This window comes from Calonectris borealis, chromosome 2 (assembly GCF_964195595.1).
Source record: "Calonectris borealis chromosome 2, bCalBor7.hap1.2, whole genome shotgun sequence".
NCBI classification, from domain to species: Eukaryota; Metazoa; Chordata; class Aves; order Procellariiformes; family Procellariidae; genus Calonectris; species Calonectris borealis.
The window spans coordinates 118,166,700-118,187,725 of record NC_134313.1 but is presented as its reverse complement, the minus strand read 5'-3'; the positions used below and the strand labels follow the sequence as shown (position 1 = coordinate 118,187,725).

The 21,026-nt window shown below is 45.4% G+C and overlaps 1 protein-coding gene across 1 annotated transcript in view; it reads left to right on the top strand.

Annotated features, from left to right (window-relative positions):
* Positions 1-12,823: 12,823 nt before the first annotated feature.
* AOAH (acyloxyacyl hydrolase) overlaps positions 12,824-21,026 on the top strand; it is an 83,228-nt gene continuing 75,025 nt past the window's right edge. The window contains exons 1-2 of the mRNA XM_075143088.1: positions 12,824-13,284; positions 13,715-13,869. Coding sequence (XP_074999189.1) covers positions 13,160-13,284; positions 13,715-13,869 — 280 coding nt within the window. The 5' untranslated portion in view covers positions 12,824-13,159. The remainder of the gene's footprint in view (positions 13,285-13,714; positions 13,870-21,026) is intronic.

Here is a 21,026-nt window from a genome sequence, read left to right as displayed (position 1 = left end):
TCCTAATGGCATATCAGGGCACCCAAGATGTTGTTGGAGCATGATTTTATACCGTGTATTGGAAAATAAAAAAAATTACGGTACGGTGAGATGAGAACTCATAGGTGCTCCCCATTTGTTAATGGACTCCTAATTCTCTTGCTGACACATTAGCACATTAAAAAGGCATTTTCCAGGCTCTTGAACGTGTTAGTGAAGGCCCATTTCCATCGGCCTTCGTTGCACTTTCCCAGCTTCTGACGCCTGCTGATGCACGCTCCTGTGGGCAACCGTCCCTGTCTCCCAGCCAGTTTGGTAATGCACCGTGTCTTCTTCCAGCACACCCTGAACGGTAAATGCAAAGGTAACCCATAAGCCTATGGTGGCATTTTCTAACACGAGCCAGAAGTGCAGCACTGGGCATTGTTTGGTCTAGGATGTATTCGAATGCCCGCATCCCAGCTGAAGACGTTAAATGTTGTTTCCCTTCCTGCTGTGGTGAGGATTTGAGCCGTAAGGCTGTAATTTACTCCTGAAATATCCTGGAATGAAAAACAGAAGTTAATTTTTTTGGGAGATAGGAAAGTTTATCTTCAAGAAAGGAACTGCATTAGTAAAGTAACAGAGGATTCGATTTTACTGTTGCAATGGAGGTAGTAAATATTCATCTCTGACAGACAGAGGTGGATGTGAGGATGATAAAACAAGTGTGCAAGACCGGAGTGACAGGTGCTGAATAACTCATGAGGAGAATCCTGGGATTTAGTGATGGCATCGGGAAATTTAATGTCTTGCATGAGCCGTTTCCTGCAAACAGAGAGAATAAGGTCTGTTCTGTCCCGGCGATTCCCCCTGGTATGAGCACGAAGAATAGCTCCCAGCAGCCCGTCACACTTGGGACAAATGCAGGATTAATAGTGTTTCGTGTTGGCCTGTATCCTACCTGCCTCATTGTGGTCTGAACCTCCAGGGGATGGGAAGGTCTTATTAATTAATTCTCTTAATTCAAGCACCTGTAACTGATTTATATGCAGTCTAGGGCCTGATCCTGCAGGGCGTGAGCTGACTTTGGCGAGGCGCACAGCTTTCCAAATCCCCAGCAGAGGGGAATTACTGGATCTTATGCTGCAACATGAGCAGCAAGGGCATTTGGGAAACCTCTGCTGGTTTTTCCCCAGTGCAGCTAATACATGGCATTTGTTGCTCATCGGTGTTGCAGATTCAGGTCAGCCAAAATTCGCCTTCTAGGAATGGCTGCATGCTTGGTTTTGTCCATGGGCAACAGCACGGTCTGGAAGAAGATGGGAGAAAATTATGTCAGGAGGAGCAGAGGATTTCGCTGCTCGAGGATGCAAAGGATGAATTGTTCTTCTCGCTCGGGGAGGCAGAGATGTGGCCTTTCAGCAAAGGCTTGAGGTGGTCCCCACCAACTGCTTTTTCAGCTCGGCGTGCCCTGTCCCCAGACCCGCTGCAGTGACCAGCCTGCTTCTAACGCAGGAAACAACTGGTCCCAGGGACGGTCCGAGCAAGGGTGTGCATGCCTGCCACATGGACGGGAGCTGACACCGTGGTCTCGTTCCTCTCTTTCAGGCAGTACCACGGTGCTGGGTTACACATGGGAAGCTGAGGGGCCGAGAGGTGGAAACGCAAGTGGGGCCAGCAGCTGAGGTTCGGCGGTCCCTGCCCTCCCCGGACGGCGAGACCAGTAGGCATGATGGATAGGCCATTCAATGGGTCACGGCACCTTTCCCACTCGCGGCTGAATCACCAAAGAAATGAAGTACCCAAACAATCGGGTAATATTTTAAAATGAACGGTAACAATAAGCCCTTGTCCTGCTGAGATTGCAGCTCCTGGGCTTGTTCTGCCGCTTAACCTCTCTGCTGCCGGCGGGGATGAGCCCATGTCCAGGCAGGGTCCCTCCAGCCCTGCAGGCACAGCTTCCCTGCAGGGATGGCCGCATCCTGCCTCTTCCACCCCGGGGCACAATCCTGCCCGGGCAGCTCACGAGCAAGCCCAGCAAACCTTGGCAAAGATATTTGCTGCCCGGTGCCCTGACCCAGAACCACAGGCCTCTGCCATGACTGCTGTGCTCTAGGATGGATAGCAAAGTGCCCTTTGCATTCCTCAGGACAGTGCCTGAAGTAGACAGACACATTTATTTATATTTGTCTTCCTAGTATGAGACAGATAGAAGTACAAACAGCCATGAAAATTACATTTACTTGTTAACATCAAAAGTAACTTTTAAAATTGAGGGAGACCAATCCTGTCAAGCCCCTCAAATTGAAGGCTTGCTCCTTGAAATGCACAGTAAAGTGTTTCAAGATTAATTGTCCTTTTGAATACATATTGAATCTTTCCTTCCCCTTGTATTGCAGAACTGCCAAAAAAAACCATGAAAGCCCTTGAATTAACTATTGCAGATAGATAAACCAACAGATAACATCTTTTTTCTTTAGTTAAGGGGAAAAAGAATTTGCTTCCTTTTTTTTCTTTCCCTGTAAATGTGACGGAAGAAATGTCTTTCCAGACAGGAGTCTTTTCTCCCAGGATATATCCGGCATGTGCGCACGTGTGCGGTCTTCCTTCGGCAAAAACAGACAATAATTCTGCCTGTCTCACTGCCCATCTCTAAGAATGCTGAAAGCACATATTTATGTTACGGCAGTAACATATTGCTCTGCCGTACGTCCCAAGTGCCCCAAACAGAAGCGAGCAGCTTTAAGAAATGATGAAAGCCTTTGCTACCTGTGTACAGGGAAAATGAACCATAGTAAGTGGCTTCTGTTGAAGAGGTTATCTTCTCTCTCAGAAATACCTTAGGAGAGAGCTACGATGCGAGGGGAAGCTCTGAACATGGGTGCCCCTGGACGGTTGGCGTGGGAGGCAGTCAGCACCACCGAAAAGGCTGAGGACCCACCACCAGTCGTGCCCTGAAGGCCAAATGTTACCGTCTGAGTGACCACACTATGCCAAGGGGAGCAAAGTCCAAAGTAAAGGTGAGAATCGAAAGAATCCATAACATATTTACTTTATAAGCAGTGGCAATTAGCAGGACAAATTTTAGTGACTGAGGTCTTGGGTTGGGATATCCCAGCAATTCAATATTTTAAAATTTGTCAGAGACTTTTTGGGAGGATACAGCTGGCAATCTTGCTGGCTCTCCTTCCTATTGCAAATCCAAAACAGCATTTCAGACAGCCCGTATTCACCGTGTGTTCTGCTTTATCTTGCTGAGAGGAAGGGAATGATTCATTTTCACCTGGGTACCGTAACCTCCCACCATCAGATAAGCTTTCCTGGTGTATCAGCGCACTTTCCTATGGCCTGCTTGCTCACCAGCTGCACTGGGGGGAATGAAAACCACGTTCAGAGAGCCTGAACGGCGGCTCGACAGCAGTGTGTAGGGGACACGCCAAACAGCCCGCACCTCTAGGGCAAGGGAATACACCTCTGACTTTGTCTCCCGATGCTCTCCTGAGAGCTACAGCTGCACATGGAGGAGTTGTTGTGGTCCAGAGCATCCTCCCTCCTGCATCCCGGGTAGAAATGTTTAGCATCCTCCGCAGAAACAAGCCCACTGTGCTAGGGGAGCCCTTTAGTGAGGTGGATCCTCCTTGGGGATGCAGGGGAGCACCAAGGGTGCCATCCCGGGCGCTGTGCACAGGCAAAGTAGGGGTTTGGGAGCCCATGGAGCAGCCGGCATTCTTGGCAGGAGCAGGACTGGGTCACCTCTCTGAAACCACAAGCAGTCACCTGATAAATATAGCCAGGGAGTTTTAGATAAAAGTTAGAGCTTATCTTCATCTGCGGTGACTGCAGTTATTTTTGTTAGTCATCAAAAGAAACTGCTGGATGTAAGATTAAAGCAAAGGAATGATGTAGACACATGAATTATGAATTTTGCATCACAAATTATTGCCTAAAATAGCGTGATGCACCAAATACACCTAGGGCAAGTGTTCTCTAGTTTTGAAGGACTGGAAATGACACCAGCTTCAGGGAAAAGAAATAGTTTCTTTGTATATCCTAAAAAAAATTGGGCAACTTTCCTTTACGTGTTTGGCATCCAATAGTTCCTAATCTCTGTATAAAACTTTTGCCACAGCAATGCTTCTGGGTTTTGGGTGCTCATCTTGAAAGGCTTCACTGGGATTTGATTTTCAGAAGGTCAGTGCTAAGCATTTGCCAAAACCCAGCTGTCAGGAGGGGATCAGAGAATCAAACATTGAGACACCCAAACCCAGATGGTCACTTTCGGGCAGGAACTTGACTCTCTGTATCTTTCCTACCTCTTCTCACTTCCTCATGACTAAGTGCCCAGGAAATTGCAACATGGGATCATTAAAATTTCTTAACCAACTTTCATGGTTTCCTTATCAGAGCTTTGGGGCAGGAGACTTCCTTTCCAGAGGACTCTCAAGGCAGGAATTTGGCTACAGAGGACTACAGAGGGTGAAAAGGGGAAAGGCTTGGGTAGAAGAAAAACACGGGTGAGACCCAGCCACCCAGATCACTGGATAGCTGTGTAAATAACTTTGTTTGTCGTGGCTAGGGCTTACCCTTCTCAGTGTTAACCACAACCATGCTGATGGGGACACCTTCTTACACGCTGTGCTCCGCTTCTGCCCCAGCCCAAAAGAAACTTTGGTCTACTGCCTGCCCAGTTCCTAATACAAAATGAAATGCCTTACTTTGCACTTTATCTTTTATCTGGACATTTACCAACACCACCATTGCTGTATCGCTCGGAGGCAAGGTTATTCGGACTCCCCGCTGGGAATCTGCAGCATCACCGCTGCACAGAAAGAAGCGCATCCATAGACCGCAAACAGAGGTGTTTCTGATGTGCATCGAATAGATTTGGGCATACCCAGCTATATAATTATTATAATTCCTGCTTTCTGGAAAACATTTGTTGGCGTCTGATTGCTGCTAGAAGCGGCTGCTGGTTTGAGTTCAATTCAGGGCCCGGAGATCTCCAGAACATACCTGTTTTCTTCCTTGGCTTTATGCGGTGGGAATTTAGTGAAGAGTGACAGACTTGGTGCTGGGGTGTCTGTCTGCCACCTTTTTGTGAGACTGAGAGAGCCGCTTTGTTCGGTCCCCAAAATGCGTTTCCACTTATCCTTCCAGAAGCAATGGAGAGGCTCCCTTTTCCTTCGGGTGGTGAAGTTCGGAGGGTGAAAGTCGCTCAGTCCCCGCTTTGTTATCTTCTGGGCATAGTGTTAGACCAAGAGGTTTACTCAGGTATTTCATTTTGAGGAATTACTCCAACAAGGGGAAGGAGTTTTACTGGAGGTTATTTAACACCCTCAAGCTTTGTTGTTATGTCGGTTGCTTTAAATATACATAAACGCTGAGTCTAAATGATGAATGGTGGTGAACAAGACAAAATCCACAAATACTCCAGTGTTAATTTGTTTTCTGAGCCAGGAAGACGGGCGAGATACTACTTCTGTGTCACGCTTCAGTAAAACCCTGGGTAACATTCAAGAGTCCTCCTCTCTCTACTTAGCATCTAGTTATGCGGAATTCACCCTACATTATTTAGGCAAAGAAACGAGAATCCCTACTGTGGTGTCCAGCAGCTTTATTAAAAAAAAAAAAGGAAAAAAGCATCAGGAAAGCCTGAATCATACTTTTTTGTGACTGTGGACATATCTTTGCAGAAAAAGGAGGTGGGTCCAGCATCAGCAGGCTTGGAGTACTTTATCATGGCAGACAGATTGATTTGCAAGGCAGAAGATTGCCTTCTCATTTTGTCTGAACAATTTAGCTGGCTAGACTTCGCTAATGTGTATGCCTATACCCCTCATATTTAATAAACCTTGTACTGAGCATATATCAGGGTTCAAAAATGATTCAATAACTCATTGAAAGATATTACAGCTCTTTTTTATGCATCCAGAGTGAGAGCAGAAAGACGTCGGAAAGGTATTATAAGAGAGTGAACATTTATCTGAAATGCTATTTATATTTCATTGAATTGGCTGAAAAGGACCGCAGAAGGCCAATAATGAGCGAAGGAGGCAGGCAGGCAGGCAGCCATCCCACTGCGCACAAAGGACCGTGTCTTGGCGGATGATTTAATGACTCCACCGTGTGCAGAGGGGCCAGAGACCAAGTGGAAATATCCCGTGTTCAGGGGACAGCTAGAGTGGGAAAAAAATGTGATGCGGTGCCTGCTTTCTCCCTCACTTACAGTTTGACGGTCCTTGTGCTGCTGGTTTTGATTCTCACGGGGCCATTCCTCGTTGTGATGGCAGGAGTCATGCCTGCCTTCTCCAGGTCCAGGGCTCTTTGGGGATGAATTAACTCATCAGATTTGCATCGAGCCCCAGCCGCTGACCTTACCACGTCCCTCAGAACGAGCCTGAACAAGTGCTGTTGTGATTAACCAAGTATGTTCCCTAATGCCCTAATTTCTGGAATAAGCCAGAAAAAAAAGAAAATAGAGCACTGAGTCTGAAGCCAGGAAGAGATAAATCTGGGGGATGCTCAGCCAGGGTAAGGAAGCAGAAAGAAGGAAGAAAGGTTTTCTGAACGCAGAACCGTTTTGGAGAGGCGCGTTTCTGCTTTATGGTGAGGTGACTACGAACGGTGATAATTAAAACCAGCTGCCCGTGTTGTCTTCTCATATATACGGAAGACTAAACCATCGATGTCAGACATCAGCATAAAATCTGCTGCAAGTGAAAACACAGACAAGTACAAATAAGCCCTCCATGAATTTTCAGTGATAGATCTGAAAGATCAAGTGTTAAGGGCTGACCTCATGCCTGAATTTGGCTTGTCTGTATAAGACCAGATTATCAGGGAGGTCAGTGCAATCTTTACTGACTGTAACCTCAGCCTCAGCTTGTTTAAGTTAGTGGATATATAGTCCTCCAAGTGCTTTGAGTACTTTCATAGAGCCTGACTTCCCCATAGAGCATGAAAACTCTGTACATGGCTGGCTGACCAGTGACTTGCTTAATTAATACTTGAAAAATCAGCTTGCACTACCTTTGCATATTCATCTATGGATGATAGATGCTATCCCTGCAGGGCCATTTTGCTGATGGAAACTGTCCAGCTCACCTGCAGGTCTTTTATTATCGAAGCAAATCAGTGAAACTCTCTTTGAAAAGGAAAAAAAAAAATCCCCCACCCTATTATTGAACTGTGAAGTGCCATCAACAGTGCATATGTTGTACAGGTCCCATTCCTGAGCACAGAAGTCCCAGTATGAGCCTCAAACAATATGTTTAAATAATCTTGTGAACTTTGGTATGTGCTGAAAATGCCTCCGATGACATTTACCACTGTTCCCTAACCCAAACATTGGGAATAATTATCTTTTATTGGCACATGTTCTGTGTTGAGATCAAGAGGCTGTCGAGCTGCATTTCTTTTATTTGCATTACTGGAGGAAAGATCAAATGGAACAAACGTAATCAAACGTTTATTTTTCTTCTCCTTTGATGTCGTGGCGCTCCCCTTGTAAGCACTTATAATCTGACAGCACCTGGGGCAAGCTTTTCCCCCTCCGCCATAGCTTCAATCAGCACTAAACCGGGATCCTGATAGGGGGTTACATTTCTGACAAAAACCCGATGCAATAGCAATAGCTCTGCAGGGATTGATGCAGTAGACTGGATTTTGGCTTGCCTAGCAGGCTACTGGCTATTTATGGCAAGGCAATAATGGGAGAAAAACACCATCACGCTGAGTTGGTAATGCTTGGCTCTTACTTCTTCGGGATTTAAATGAGTACCCAAACTGCAGGGCAGCGCAGAGTCTGTCCCAGGCTTCCTGACTTGTATTTACAGCTGGTTCTGAGTGATTCTGTTATCTAAGGGCTCTAACTAAGCCTTTCTAATTAGTCCTTTCTCAGTAATATTGCCACACCCTCTTGCTCCTTAATTGACAGGGTTGTTTCTTTTGTCTAGATAATAGCAAGAATTAGATCTTCTTTAGATCTGAAAAGGCCCACAATTGTGCCCACACTGCAAAACTCATATTGCAAAATCTATGTTGGTAAGATTCTTTCTGAATTTATAGTGTCATCTGCACGTAGTAAGAACACAACAGCCAGGTTTGTTTTTCTGCAGTAAACCCGATCAACTAAGGAAATGTACTGCATCGCCAATAATGCAGCTATATTTTTCACAGGTTCCCTGTTTGAAAGCCCTAAGAGTCTTGTTCCCACGCTTTGTTATACCCAAAACTGAAGTAAGTCGTGTCAGTGATTTACATTTCCAAGAGCGCAGATATCAACAGCTCTTGCAAGCTGGGACAGTTAATTTCATTAAAGGTTGCAGAATGAAGGATAATCATCTCAGCTACAGCTTGGCAATAGCTTGGAACAAATTTTCAGATATAAGTGTAGGAAAATATTGGTTTAAATGCTTTCCCTGCAGCTTTGAATGACAATGAGATGGAGAGAGCATCTATCTGAAATAGATGCATAACTTGAACTGCAAGCAGCAACTGATAAGGAAACTGGGGCAGAGGGAATGACTCAGTTGGTTGTGGTGCAGTAGCAAATCCACATGGGGCTTTGGAAATGTTCATCCATGCCAGTGATAATGCACCAACCGCAGAGCTGATTATGACAGTCAGAGAAATTTGGAGAGCAGTAATGAAAAATAACCAACGCAATGAACCAGTGGGAACTTCAGAGTCAAAGGGCACAAAGGACGACGTTTTGAAAATAAAAGGAAGAAAAGGGACTGAGAGGATCTTTGATCTAAAGGCTTCTTCCTGCAGGTTTTATCTCTCCAGACACAAAAATACAAGGCTTATGTCTATTCCCTTAAGAACTGAAGAACACGTCAAAGAGGAGAGAGAGACAGAGAGAGAGGGAGAGAAGGCCTTCCAAGATGACATTTAATTATCGTAAAAATACGTGCATGAATGTGACAAAGAGAAAAAAAATGCATATATCTTAAAAATAACTATGTAACAGAAACCTAACCAAATAGTAAAAAAAAAAAAAAAAGTGCAGTAATGTGTGCAGTGACTTGGACAGACTAGGATAGATAAATATACACTGCCAGCTGATCTCCTTTCATAAGATGACTATTCCATATTTCAAGGGAGTGTCTCCCTTTTTCAACCAAGTAGTCCCTGATCCTGACAGATGACATATCACTGCTTGTCCTGTTTTGGGACTTCATGCAAGTATTTTCTGTTCTCTTTTCTTTTCGAGGGCATTTTTCAATGTATTTGCTACATACATAAACAGGTCTTTAGGGACCCATTATAGAAAGCAGTGTTGAGAATAACTCCATCCTCACATCTCATTTTACACTTCTAGTGGCAATCATATGAAAGTGTCCCCTTTGGGGAAAAGGGTGACTCTTAAATTGTGTTTAAGCCCTTATTCAGAAAATTAGAAACCCTAACTCTGTTCCATTGCATCACTATCAGGGGCAGCAAAGGTGGAGGCTGAAACCTTACCTGTCCCCTAGCTTATCTGTCAGCACCACCCAAGCCAATGTTCATTAGGTGTCAGGAGCTAATATGGAAGTACAAGAAATGGAGCAGTATTGTGGGTCCTTCAAACCCCAGCAACCACACTCCTCCTCTTGGGATCAGCTGCGGGGATTGTATTTCTTCACTAGCTATGCATGTGCCCTGCTGCCGTCTGCTCTACCTTCATGGAAATTCAGGTTAGGTTCTGCTTGGCTTCGTCTGCTTTGCCTCAGGTTTTTGGCAGCCACACATGTGTGCAAGTTTCTCTCAGTTCTGCTTAAATTGAGAGAGGCTTGAGGGTGCGGCTGGAGAGCTTGAGTTGGGAGTTAGCGAGTGGGGCACGTCATGGTCCATCAGCCCCTGCAGCCCTTTCTGGTGACACCCAACCAAAGCCCTCTCTTACGTGGTGTGTCCCCCATGCATCGTACTTGCTACTGACCTGCATGTGGGTATATGATAACTGGCATTTAGCTCTGTGGACCCTCGCCTGCGGTAAAACTCCCCAAGAAACATAAACTGGAAGGAGGTAATAATCTCTTGCACCAAACAGGGTGAGAATGAGCAAGCTCCTCGGTGTGTCCTGGCATCCTGAGAGCAAATTGCAGAGAACTGCAGGACTTTCCTTCAGAGCAGCGTTTTACCAAAACCCTACACAGAATGTGATGTACATCCCTCCTCGTCTGTATGCTGAACGGGGGGAGCTGCAGGACCCCCACTTCCTTAGTAAGTAGCAGCAGTGTGTGTGAGGAGGTGTATATGATGTATATGTGCACATTTTTTTTATTTATGTATTTATTATCACTAATCCAAATTCAGCCTTGAAAAAATTCAATTGACCCTACGTCTTCTGTCTAGCAGTATGCAAATGACCTGTGTGTCTGCGAAGCTGGGTCATTGCCAGAGCACTGAGGGTTTCCCAGCTGCAAGAGGTGGTGTCCTCACCACACCTCTGGCTCTACGCAGTCCTCTCCCCTTCTTCAGAAGCGACACGTGGAAGCCCAGAGAGAGGCAAAATGTTGTTTGCATTCTCAACTCTATTTAGGTGTGTAATGCTGCAGGCAGGTACTTAGTGGGGTTTCCAGGAGCATCTCTGCAGAGTTCATTCTTGCAGCGCCCCTGGCTCTCGTGGTCTCGTGGGGCATGCGTGGGCCATAACGGCCCTGACCAGCCCCACTGGGGACCCCCAGCCAGGCACCCTGCCCAGGGTCCCCACCTGAGCTACACTCCCCTGCCTCCTGGCTGGACCTGATGCAAGCCCAGGTTGCAAACACATTGAAAAAAGAAGGGGAGACAAAGATGCTCGCAAGCTGTAGTATGACCCTGCCAGACCTTTTTGGGCAGGGGACATCCCAGGCATCACCCCTGTGCCCTGGTGCTTTGCAGAGGGCAGAGCTCTGGTCTCCCGTCGCTCCTGCTGCCGCACTCTTTACTTCTAGGTAGGGAGCATCTCCTGAGTCACCCTTGTCCCAGGTCTGCTTCCCTGGCTTAGATGTTGTACACAAGCCTAATGGAAGCATTTATGATCAAATCCCTTCCTTTGGGATAGATCTAATGTGTTTTTTACCTCCTATTAACGGCATTCATGCACTTTCTGTGATTAAGAGACAACATCATGTGCTCCTTTGCCGCTGTACCAAGACAGCTTTAGGTCTTACTGTCTTAGCGACTTGGAAGTAATATAAAATCTATTTGGCAAAAGGCAGGGCTTGCTATCTGATTTGAGTGGGCAGGAGAAAGATTTAACACCGGGGGGGTCACCTTCCCAGCTGGCTTCTAAATCTACGCATGCAAATCCCTCATTTGTCTGACCAGACTGCATATTTTAAAAGCTTTGGGGTTTTTCTTTAATTGGTTTAAGAGCTTGGCTAATGCATAAGGTATAGCGAAAACCAGCTCTGTGTTATACACGATTCTGGGTTATCTCACCACTCTTTCCACAGCCTGAAATAAAAGAAAATAACACAGCCGATTACAGGCTAGAGCTGTATGCTTTGCAGGTTTACATGTCTGGGAGCAGCTTGGGATCTATCTATATACTTTATAAGTGCCATTGTTTAGTTTGTATTTTGCTATAGATATAAAGCTGAAACCATTCTGAAGACCTCTCTGCTAAGAAGATTTTTCTTGCCTATTATTAGCACTCTGCTTTTGAGCAAGTGCTTATGAGCCAATATGCAGAGTTTTAAAGGACTTCAAAGTGTCATTGGGAACCAAGTGATATGTGTGTTAAAAAGGGTTTAATGGAGCTGCAGTGACTGTAGCACAGTGTCTTTTTATAGCAAGTTTTTACAGCGTTAAGAAAAACATCCTGCAGATTTCAGTAGGATTGGCATATGTTTAAGGTACTTTGCACTATGATTTTTGTTTATCTGCTATTTAAAAAAAAAGAAAACCAGCATTACTAGCTATAAGGAGAATGGTAAGCAGGAACAGGTCTGCAAAATTCAGGCAACAGCTATTACCTCTATTTTGGGTTTCTTTTTTTTTTTTTTTAAGAAGAAAAGCATACATTTGGAAGCCAATGGCTTGGTTTAGAGAATAGAGATATGGAGTGATTCGTATTCACATTGAAACTTTTAACAGTCTTTTTTTTTCTTTCTTTTCAGAGCCACTGGATTATATTATTATCACAAGGCAAATCCTGCTTATTTAAATTGAGGCAAACTTTCCAGGACTGTCTTTAAAATTGTTATAGGTCAGGCTTCCACAGAAAAGAAGTGGTTTGCAAAAACCACATTAAATACTAAAGCTGACCTGATCCCTGTGTGGTCATGTTGATCTGCAGGAATGTCTGAAGATGTGGCAGGGAATCACTGATTTTAATATATTCTCTCTTTTTCCTTTTACAACACCATTTACCAGTCTCCTTTAATTATGCCTGGGAAGCATGTAGGATGCCAAATGAGACAGGCTCCTCATTGCACTTTAGCAACCCATGTCAACAGCCTGCCACTCCTGAAAAAGCCAGACAAGGAGTGGAAAGGAAAGACGTGTACCGGCGGCCGGCTGGGGGGGTAAGAGACTTGCCCAGGGTTATACAAAAAGGCAGAGGCAGAAACGGGACGTAGCTTTGGCCCTCCAGTGCTTCAGTCCTACATCATACCCTTATAGCCATCCTTGCATCCACAGTGTCTGGGATGTAGCTGTTTGGACTTGTTCCACCTCTGAAGTGACAACGTGTTTTACTCTCTGCTTTTGCTTCAGGCTCGGGAACGACTGGTTTCTGCCTTATCTGGGGGAATAAAAAGAAAAAGAGACAGTCTTTAGTTGTTGTGACTGCCAAAGCAGGAGAAGATCAGGATTTTTCAAGCCTTGCAGGCGGCTGGGGGCTGCAAACGAACATGCTCAAAGCTGATGAGAACCGCGGTTCAGCTCCCGCTGCTGCCCTTACACCGGCAGCTGCCTCCCGTCCCCGCAGCTCGACCCCGGCAGAACCAAAGCCCCGGCGAAACCCCGCCGCAGGAGTCCCGCGGCCGCAGTGCCCATCCCTCCCACCCCCCGCCGCTCCGGCCCGAGCGGTCTCTTTCTTTCATTTTTCACGCCCGGTCCTCCCAAACGGAAAGCCTGGTCGAAAAATCTTACAGAAGCAGCCGGAGATATATTTTTCTTCTTGTCTGCGGAGGAGGGCAGAGGAGTGACAGTGGGGGGGGAAGGGTTGGTTGTTTTTTTTTCTTTTTGCAACACTAGTTGTTCAGGGGAGTGTCTTGCGTTATTAATGCTGAGTGGCTCCGGCAGCTACTGTGGTTTAAGGTCGTTAGTCATCCGCTGCTACCGCAGGAGACACGGGAGCGCTGAGCCAGAGCTGTTCATGCAACCCTCGTGGTCCTCCCAGGCCAGCAGGTTGGGAAGAGCCGCAAATGGGGCAGCGGGAGCGCGTGGGGGTGCGGAGAGCGGCCCGGGGCCGCGGGGGCATCCTCCCAGCCCGGTCACGGGGTGCCCATGTGCATGAGACTCGCTGGGTCACGGTGAGTGGCTGCACAGCCATCCCCAATGGCCTGAGAGGGGCTGAGGGGTGTGCGAAGGGCAGGGGCCGGGACAGCACCTGTGATGCGCGAAAGTGGGATCCTTCATGCACCCCATGAGAGGGCAGACGCCTGTGTCCCACCTGGGAAGCAGTCCCTGCGTTACATATAGCTACATAGGCGCACGAGGCTCCTTTCACCTCAAGCTGTTAATGAGACAAGGATGCAGGATGCTCCCTGAGCATTAAGGGAATACAGGTCCACGTGCACCCTTCCCACCTGATTTCGTCCTTTTTTTCCTTCTTTAGGATGAGGGGGTCTAGGCAAACATTCCTTAATTTATTCTGCATCCTCTGGCTTCTGCTTCTGCTGAAGGCTGCCTCTTCCTCCCCTCTCCCCCGTGGAAACGACCCACCACCCTCTTCGCTACCCTCCGGGCTGTACAAAGGACACACCTGCGTCGGTATGTATTCAGGTTTTGTTTGCCTGCTGGACTAGTTCATTTGTTACTCCACCGGTGAGCTGAGAATTCCTGTGCACATCATAAATCACTCCTTTATCTATTTCAACAGCTGTACTGCAAAATACTCGTAGTCTTTGGTGAAATAATCACAGAAGATTTTGCAAGGCCATCTTGGGGTCTGGAGTTATTTTATGATTTTGTTTTTGAGTGGCTGCTTCCCAAAGTTCATGTTTTTGCTCTGCGGGGAATGGCGTCTGAAAAGCTGGCTTTAACCTCTGTAGGTCTGGGAGCTGGAAACAAGGTGTTATGGGGTCCTAGTATTTGTTAGGGTTTAGGATGCATTTTGCTTAACTGCAGGAAGGCACAGTTTCCCTCGGACTTGCCCAGGGTCTCATTTCTTTCATTGCCTGGGAAACTATTCTTAAGAATAGTTGGTCCATACTTGGGCAGAGCGCTTTGTGGTTGGATGATCATCTCGGGATAGCCAAGTTGCAAGGGCTGTTTCCTCACATTTCCTTTCCTTTTCATGAGCCCACACGTCTGCATGACCCGTACTAAAGTGGGGCGAGGGTGTTTTGACAACCCCCCTCTCGTGTGACTTTGGTGACTGTGGTGATCTCCACAGCAGCTATAGCTGGGGGTATCCTATAGCCTCAGCTGACTAAGTGGTTCCCAAAGCAAGACCAGTAACATCAAAGTCAACAGGAACTGTGAGTATCTCTGCGCCAGAAATGCCCTCGGCGTGAGACTCTGTATACCTAAAGAGATGTGGTATATTTTTTATGTGAGCAAATGTTAAATGATGGATATGTCTTATGCATTATGATCAAATGTTTTATTTTGTCTTCTTTTAGCTTTTCAGAGCACTTTTGTGCTGTAAGCATAAACCCTGTCACAGTTCTGCATCTTTCAGAAGGAAACATTTCCTATCAGCCCAAAATTATTTTCACTGTGGCTCAAGGAACACAATTAATTAGAAATAATAATCCTAAGCTTGATAAAAACAGGTTTTTGCCTCCCTGCTGAACCGTCCACAGTGCCCCTGCAGATTTTGGCGGTGGCGAGGCAGGGTGAACCGAAAGGGGAGCGAAGTCGGGGCGGTGAGGCTTGTGCAGCCCCTGCCAGGGTTCAGCCACCAGCCGGAAAATGAGCGCAAGTCGTGAAAAGCAGAAATGGCTGTCAGGGACTGGCCTTGTCTGGGCCGGCAGCCACGCCAGCAGTGACCGAGCAGCTGCCAGAGCGAGAGGGAAGTGGTGGTTTTCCGTGGTGAGATCTGTAGGCAGCTACGGTTTCAATGACACAGGAAAGGCGGTGAGCCGGCTCGCCTGTAGGTTTTTTACACTGGTGTTTTTTAAATGTCGGGTGTGAGCGTTGACTGCCCTTTCCACCCTATTGACCCAGCAAGGCTCTAAATTCCTCAAGTGACTGCACATTGCATTGAAGTTGCCTTGCACAAGATAAATGGTGCTTTTTTTTCCTCCCAAAGGGAGGAAAGCTGCACCAGCCCCATTGCTGGGACCACCGAGCATCTCCCCGGCATGTTTGTTCACTGGGGAGACACCAAAAAACCTGCCTCCCACACCAGTTGCTCTCCCTGAGGTGTCCCTTCAGCTAAAAGCATCCACCTGAGCTCAACTCAGGACCAAAACTGTCCACATCTCTGTAAACCAAAAGCTAAAAATGAAGCGTGCAGAGCATTAAAACTGTGTGGGCCAGGTCGGGCCTGGCAGGGAGGGCTGGTGACTGCACGCAGGCAGGCCGCTGCCTGCTAGCCCAGATGGCCGCCTCTGGGGTTTCACTGATGAGCTGCTCTCTCGACTAACTCTTGAAAATACTGACAGGCCATCTGTGTCTCTTCCTTTTCACAAGCGGGAAAGGGAAAGCGCGGAGGAGCTGATGGCCGTGGGGTGGAGCAGGGGTAATGTCAGTTCTTGCGGCCGATTCGGTGACCAGCCCTCTTCGGAGCAGAAATTAAGCCGAGATCAGCTTCACCTGTAGGAGGAAGATTATGGTTTCCTTTCAGCAGCTCGACCCCAGACCCTGCTAGCTCGGTTTGCCATCTGGGAAGGCACTGGGAGAGAGTCATGAGAACTTCATCTGTGTCTTCTTGGCCTTATAGCTCGAGGCAGCATTTTTAACGTGAGAAATGTCCGCTGCCAAACGTATAGGAGATTTTCTTGAAGAAATGGACTTTTTCATGCAAGTTAAATGTGTGGTCAGGTGTCTAATCTTTCAAAGTTGTTTGCCTCTCTTTTCTGAGGGAAATGAGGTGGCTGCACATTGAATAGTCATTTCTGATCACTCCTGCATGTGTACCACCTGCATGATCGAGATTGCTATGTTAGTAGCCAAAACCGGTCAGAAAATGGATGCTCTTTCAGTAACAAAACCAAAAAAATATTTTCCATTAAGCCTTTCCACTGAAAGTGTCACACTTCTTGAAGAAATATGTAGAAATGATATGACAGGAGAGCGAAATGCAGCTCTGGTACCTCCGTTGAATGCGATACAACTTGGTTGCTTTCTTCTTCTGTTCCCCTTCCTAGCAGTGCTCCCTGGGTAGGCACCATCTGCCCCAGTATATTCTGGTCGTACTGGGAAAGTGGCTGGATGCTTCAAGGGACTCCCCTGCCCTTAGTACATCCTGGGAAATGTATTTTGGGTAGGCACCTATATGCCGATAGGGAATAGGGCTGGAGGAGAGGAGGGTATGCACCGAGTGAGGTACCACAGCAGGCTGAACACTTTGGGCGACTCATACAGAGAGGTTGGCCAAAACATTTCTGCTTTCAGATTGTTACTTGTCTAAAAAAGAAGGTGACTTAATGGTGTTAGAAAACATTTAGACAGGAGTTTTAATCAGCCTCAATAACTGTAGAAAAAGTCATTTTTGCTGCATTTTATTGAAAAATTTGGCTGCTTCATTCAGAGAAAGTCTTTCCATCATTGACTTGGTGTAAAAATAAAGCATCCAGAAAGTCTTTCCACCTAAAAAGGGATTTAATAGTATTGCCTTCTAGAATTATGGAAAAGAGAGGCAAAGGACCTGATGATAATCCTCCTGGCCACAAGATCAGATGTAGTACACCTAAGCAGTTCCTAACCATTTCCAGTCTGCTTTTAAATAGTTACACGGTCTTTCTTTGGCCCTGTCTCTAGAAGAATTTTCCCAACATCTGAGTCTCTTTTCTCCATCAGTGTTTCCTGCCTTCCCAGGCTGGAAAAATGCCCCCTTTCTGCATACCATGAAATCAGCTCAGGCCCTTCCTCTGGGCCTCTTGCATGCTTTGCATGTGATATATTCTTCTGCTTTTTTCTTACGGTAGATAAAAGGGCGTTAGTAAGTTTTCCTATACACAAAGGCCCATGAAGCTGTTTTTCTTCATGTAAAGATGGTGAGTTTTTGCTCTATGCACTGGTTTGGGAGCTGGATACTAGGTCTGGTTTTTGTTTCTGGGTTTGTTACTGACTCGCAGTATGGCTTGAGGGATTTATTCAGGACGAGACCTAGAAACCCTTTTGTTAGGTGCAGCCAGACAATTTCAGTGGGGCATCCTGAGAACAAGTCGCTGTGTATTTTTCTTTCAAAAATTAAGTATGAATGAGCCCTTCACCTACTCAGGTCTTTGACTTTCCCTATCTGTTAAATGAGGAAAATTCTGCCCATTTTACAGGGCATGCAAAGTTTTACTTAAGTTAGTGTTAAGGTATCCAAAGACAGTACAGTAACACTGGTAACTGTTGACACTGGTGTTAATGTTTCATCATTCCTAAGATCATATTCTTTATTATTCTACTATTTCTGATTAATTTTTAAAGGTTTTATTCCACACCTCCCATCACCACGAATTGCGACAGAGCCCTTAAAGGATCCTTGCAAATTGTCCTGTTCTCTAGCAAAGGTGACTTCAGGAAAGGCAGAAGCTGCCCTGGAGGACAGGGAAAGCAGGGGAGACACTGAAAGACAGGAGGGAACTGCTGTATTCAACTCTCTTCAACATGGTGAAGAAAGGAAATTTGGGGAATTGTTAAACATCAATTCCTAGAAAAATCCTGCAATAGTTAATAAAACTTGATAAACGCACCTTTCAAAAGTAAATATGAGTAAGATCCTCACTGCATTTATCGAGGAGAAACAGTGTCAGATCAATCTAATTTTCTTTGCTGATGGGATAACGGCATGTAGACACAGAAGAAGTAGTAAATGTTACAGCTGGACTTTAGTAAGGCTTTTGGTACCACCTCAGCACTAATCTAATGGCTGAGAGATATGTGACATTGATTAAGCTTCTAGAAGGTAGGGCAAAACTGGTGGATGGCCTTATTCAGAGAGAAATTACGAGTGGCTCACTCCCTAAGCAGAAGGATGTACAAAAGGAGGTCTTTCCTGGACCTCTGTTTTGAACATAGTATCATTCCATATTTTCATTAGACAGGATAATGAAGTAGTGTGCTATTAAATTAGCAGCTCATATAAAGCTGAAAAGGTTTGCAAGTTCAATGGAGGGCAGGATTAAATTCAAAACAATCTTGAAAACTTGGAGTACTTGCCCCCCAAAAAGATCATTTCAATATGAGTACGCTGAAGGCACTTCAGCAGAAATTGTCAACGACACACGTAGCGGATGAGGAACGACCAGCTGGGTAGCATCCCTAGGGAAGATCATCTGGTCTTGTAATGGCACAATGATGGCATGCTGTCACGCAGAACGCACACACTGCGTATACCGAGACGTCTGAACAGAAGTTAGCTTGCAAGACACGTGAAGTAACCCGCTACCTTTCTCAGCATTGACAAAGCCTCAGAGGAATTTCTGCCTTCCCTTTTAGGGCTGTGCATCAAGAATGATGCAGAGTGACAGGAGGTTTAGGAGAAAAACAAACATACGCTATAAAGAAAGACTGAATAAATTACAGTTAATTAGTCTAGAGAAGAAAAACTTGAGAAAAGACATGATATCGGTCCTCAAAAACATTAAAGTGGTGATCCATTCTCCAGATACATAACAGCTATGGCAAGAAGTAACAGAAATGGATACCAGTAGGGACATTCAGGCTAGGAAGAAAATTTTCTAATGGTAGTGATAAGTCAGCACTGTCATCAGTTCCTGAGAAGGCTGTAGAAGACCTCATTAGAGATCTTAACAGATCTGTGTCTACCCCGTCCCTTCGGAACGGCATAATGCCATAGATCAGCTGCTAGGGCCATCACCTTGTGTAAAGGTGACTTCTTCCAAGCCAGCTTTTCGGGGGTTCTGTGCTGTGACCACGAGAACAATTTGCAAATAGCAGAGTTTATTTATTTTCTTCCCAGCAGCAGGCTGCCCTGCTTTTTTGGCGATTAACTTTGGCTGCCCTTTTTGGAATGAGGCGATTCGTCAGGGAGCACTCAATACAGCCAGACAGCAGCGCTTTCCATCTTCTTTGCTAGTGAGCAGAGATCCTGTGGGTCAGCAGCCGGGGAAGCAAATTTCCCCATCTTTGTGCTTTGTACAATGCCATTCTCAGCAACCTTTGCGGGTCACCTCTTCCATTCACCCATGAGCACATAATACTTAGCATATGAAGAGGCATGTTTTTTAAACATATTTTCAGCTCTGATTACATTAAAGAACGGATGTTTCCGAGCTTCCCAGCAGCATAAAACGCCGACCTCTACCTGTGTTGATTTGTGTGATAGTCAATATCCTCAACAGTTTGCCTCCGTCTAGCTGTGCGTGAGTGCAGGGACGAAATATGCCCCGCGGAGTGGCAGCAGGACCGGTGGCGTTTGGAGTTCCCAGTAACTTCACACAATGGAACATGCCAAATGGAGTCGGAGGCTTTTAATAATTGCGCTCAGACAAAGTGGCTGTGCACATATTGTCTGGGGAGGCACCACGACAGAACGTATAATTTACAGCTCAATGAGTTCTGTAAAAAGGCCATGCCCAATATCAATGTAGCACCACAATGTATTTTACTCTGAAAGGCTGGGAATCGACTTTGATTACAGCTAAACCAGTGCCGAGCCGCAGCACCTCTGTTCACTTCATCGACATTGCTCAGTTTACTCAGCCGCAAAATTTGGCCTGATGATCAGTAATAAATACAAAATTTGACCATAACATTTTTTCCTATGATTATACTTTGGACAGAAATACCTCAGGCATGTAAGTAGTACAGTAGAGATACTAGAGCAACTATTAAAATTGGAATATTTTCTACAGGGATTCATATTTTTCAGCAACTGGTGGTAAAAAATGCATTTTCAAAATCACCCGAAGTCCTACTGAAATTTTATGGCTGCAAAATGCAAATATATCTACTGATCACAATAAAAAGGTGTGCTTAGCATACCGACATATATACAATGTGTGTGTAAATACACAATCATCATGTGTATTTATTTATATGAGCATTTGTAGACATGGGTAGTCTTGCATGTTTTACATTACTGATGCTTGCCTTTAGTATAAGTTTTCTTTGATAATCTTATTTATTTAGTATTGATTGTCTGTTTGGTTGCTGATTGCCACAACGTGTCTGCTTCCCACTCTTGTTCATATGTTAGCCCTATACAGAACTTCCGCTTATTTTTAAGGAAATCGTTTTCAGTGGTTTTAGGAACTGTATATCTGAAACAAGTTTTGTGTATTCAGAATCTTAAAATGGTCAAATCTTCACAACAAAGATGAAGTTATCCAGTTACATTAACTCCCCCTGCCACCATTCAGGCTTCAGTTAATTTTTAATAACCTTTCCTGATTTGGAAAAGAAAAATATGTTAATGGCACACATACATACATGGTTTTTTCCTATTAATTAATGCAGAAAGCATTTCCATTGGAAATGCCTGGGGTTATAGATTTTGTTAAATAGGGCTCTTTAAAGTGTAATGTAGGAAACACTAGGGATACATTTGGCTGGCAGGTATGGATACCAGAGTCTTCCAGTAGATGGAAACTGAATTTTCTGTACTGTATCAGAGTCTTCATTGGGTGTCTTAAGGAAACAATAATGAACGAATGGAGCTCTGAAGTTAGGGGTCTGAAGTGGCTCACTGCTATTGCATGAGCAACAGAAATAATAATTGATATTCCAGGGTTTGTTGGTTTTGTTACGGAGCTACAATGCACTCAAAATACTGCTATATTGATATTAATATTTTTAAAATG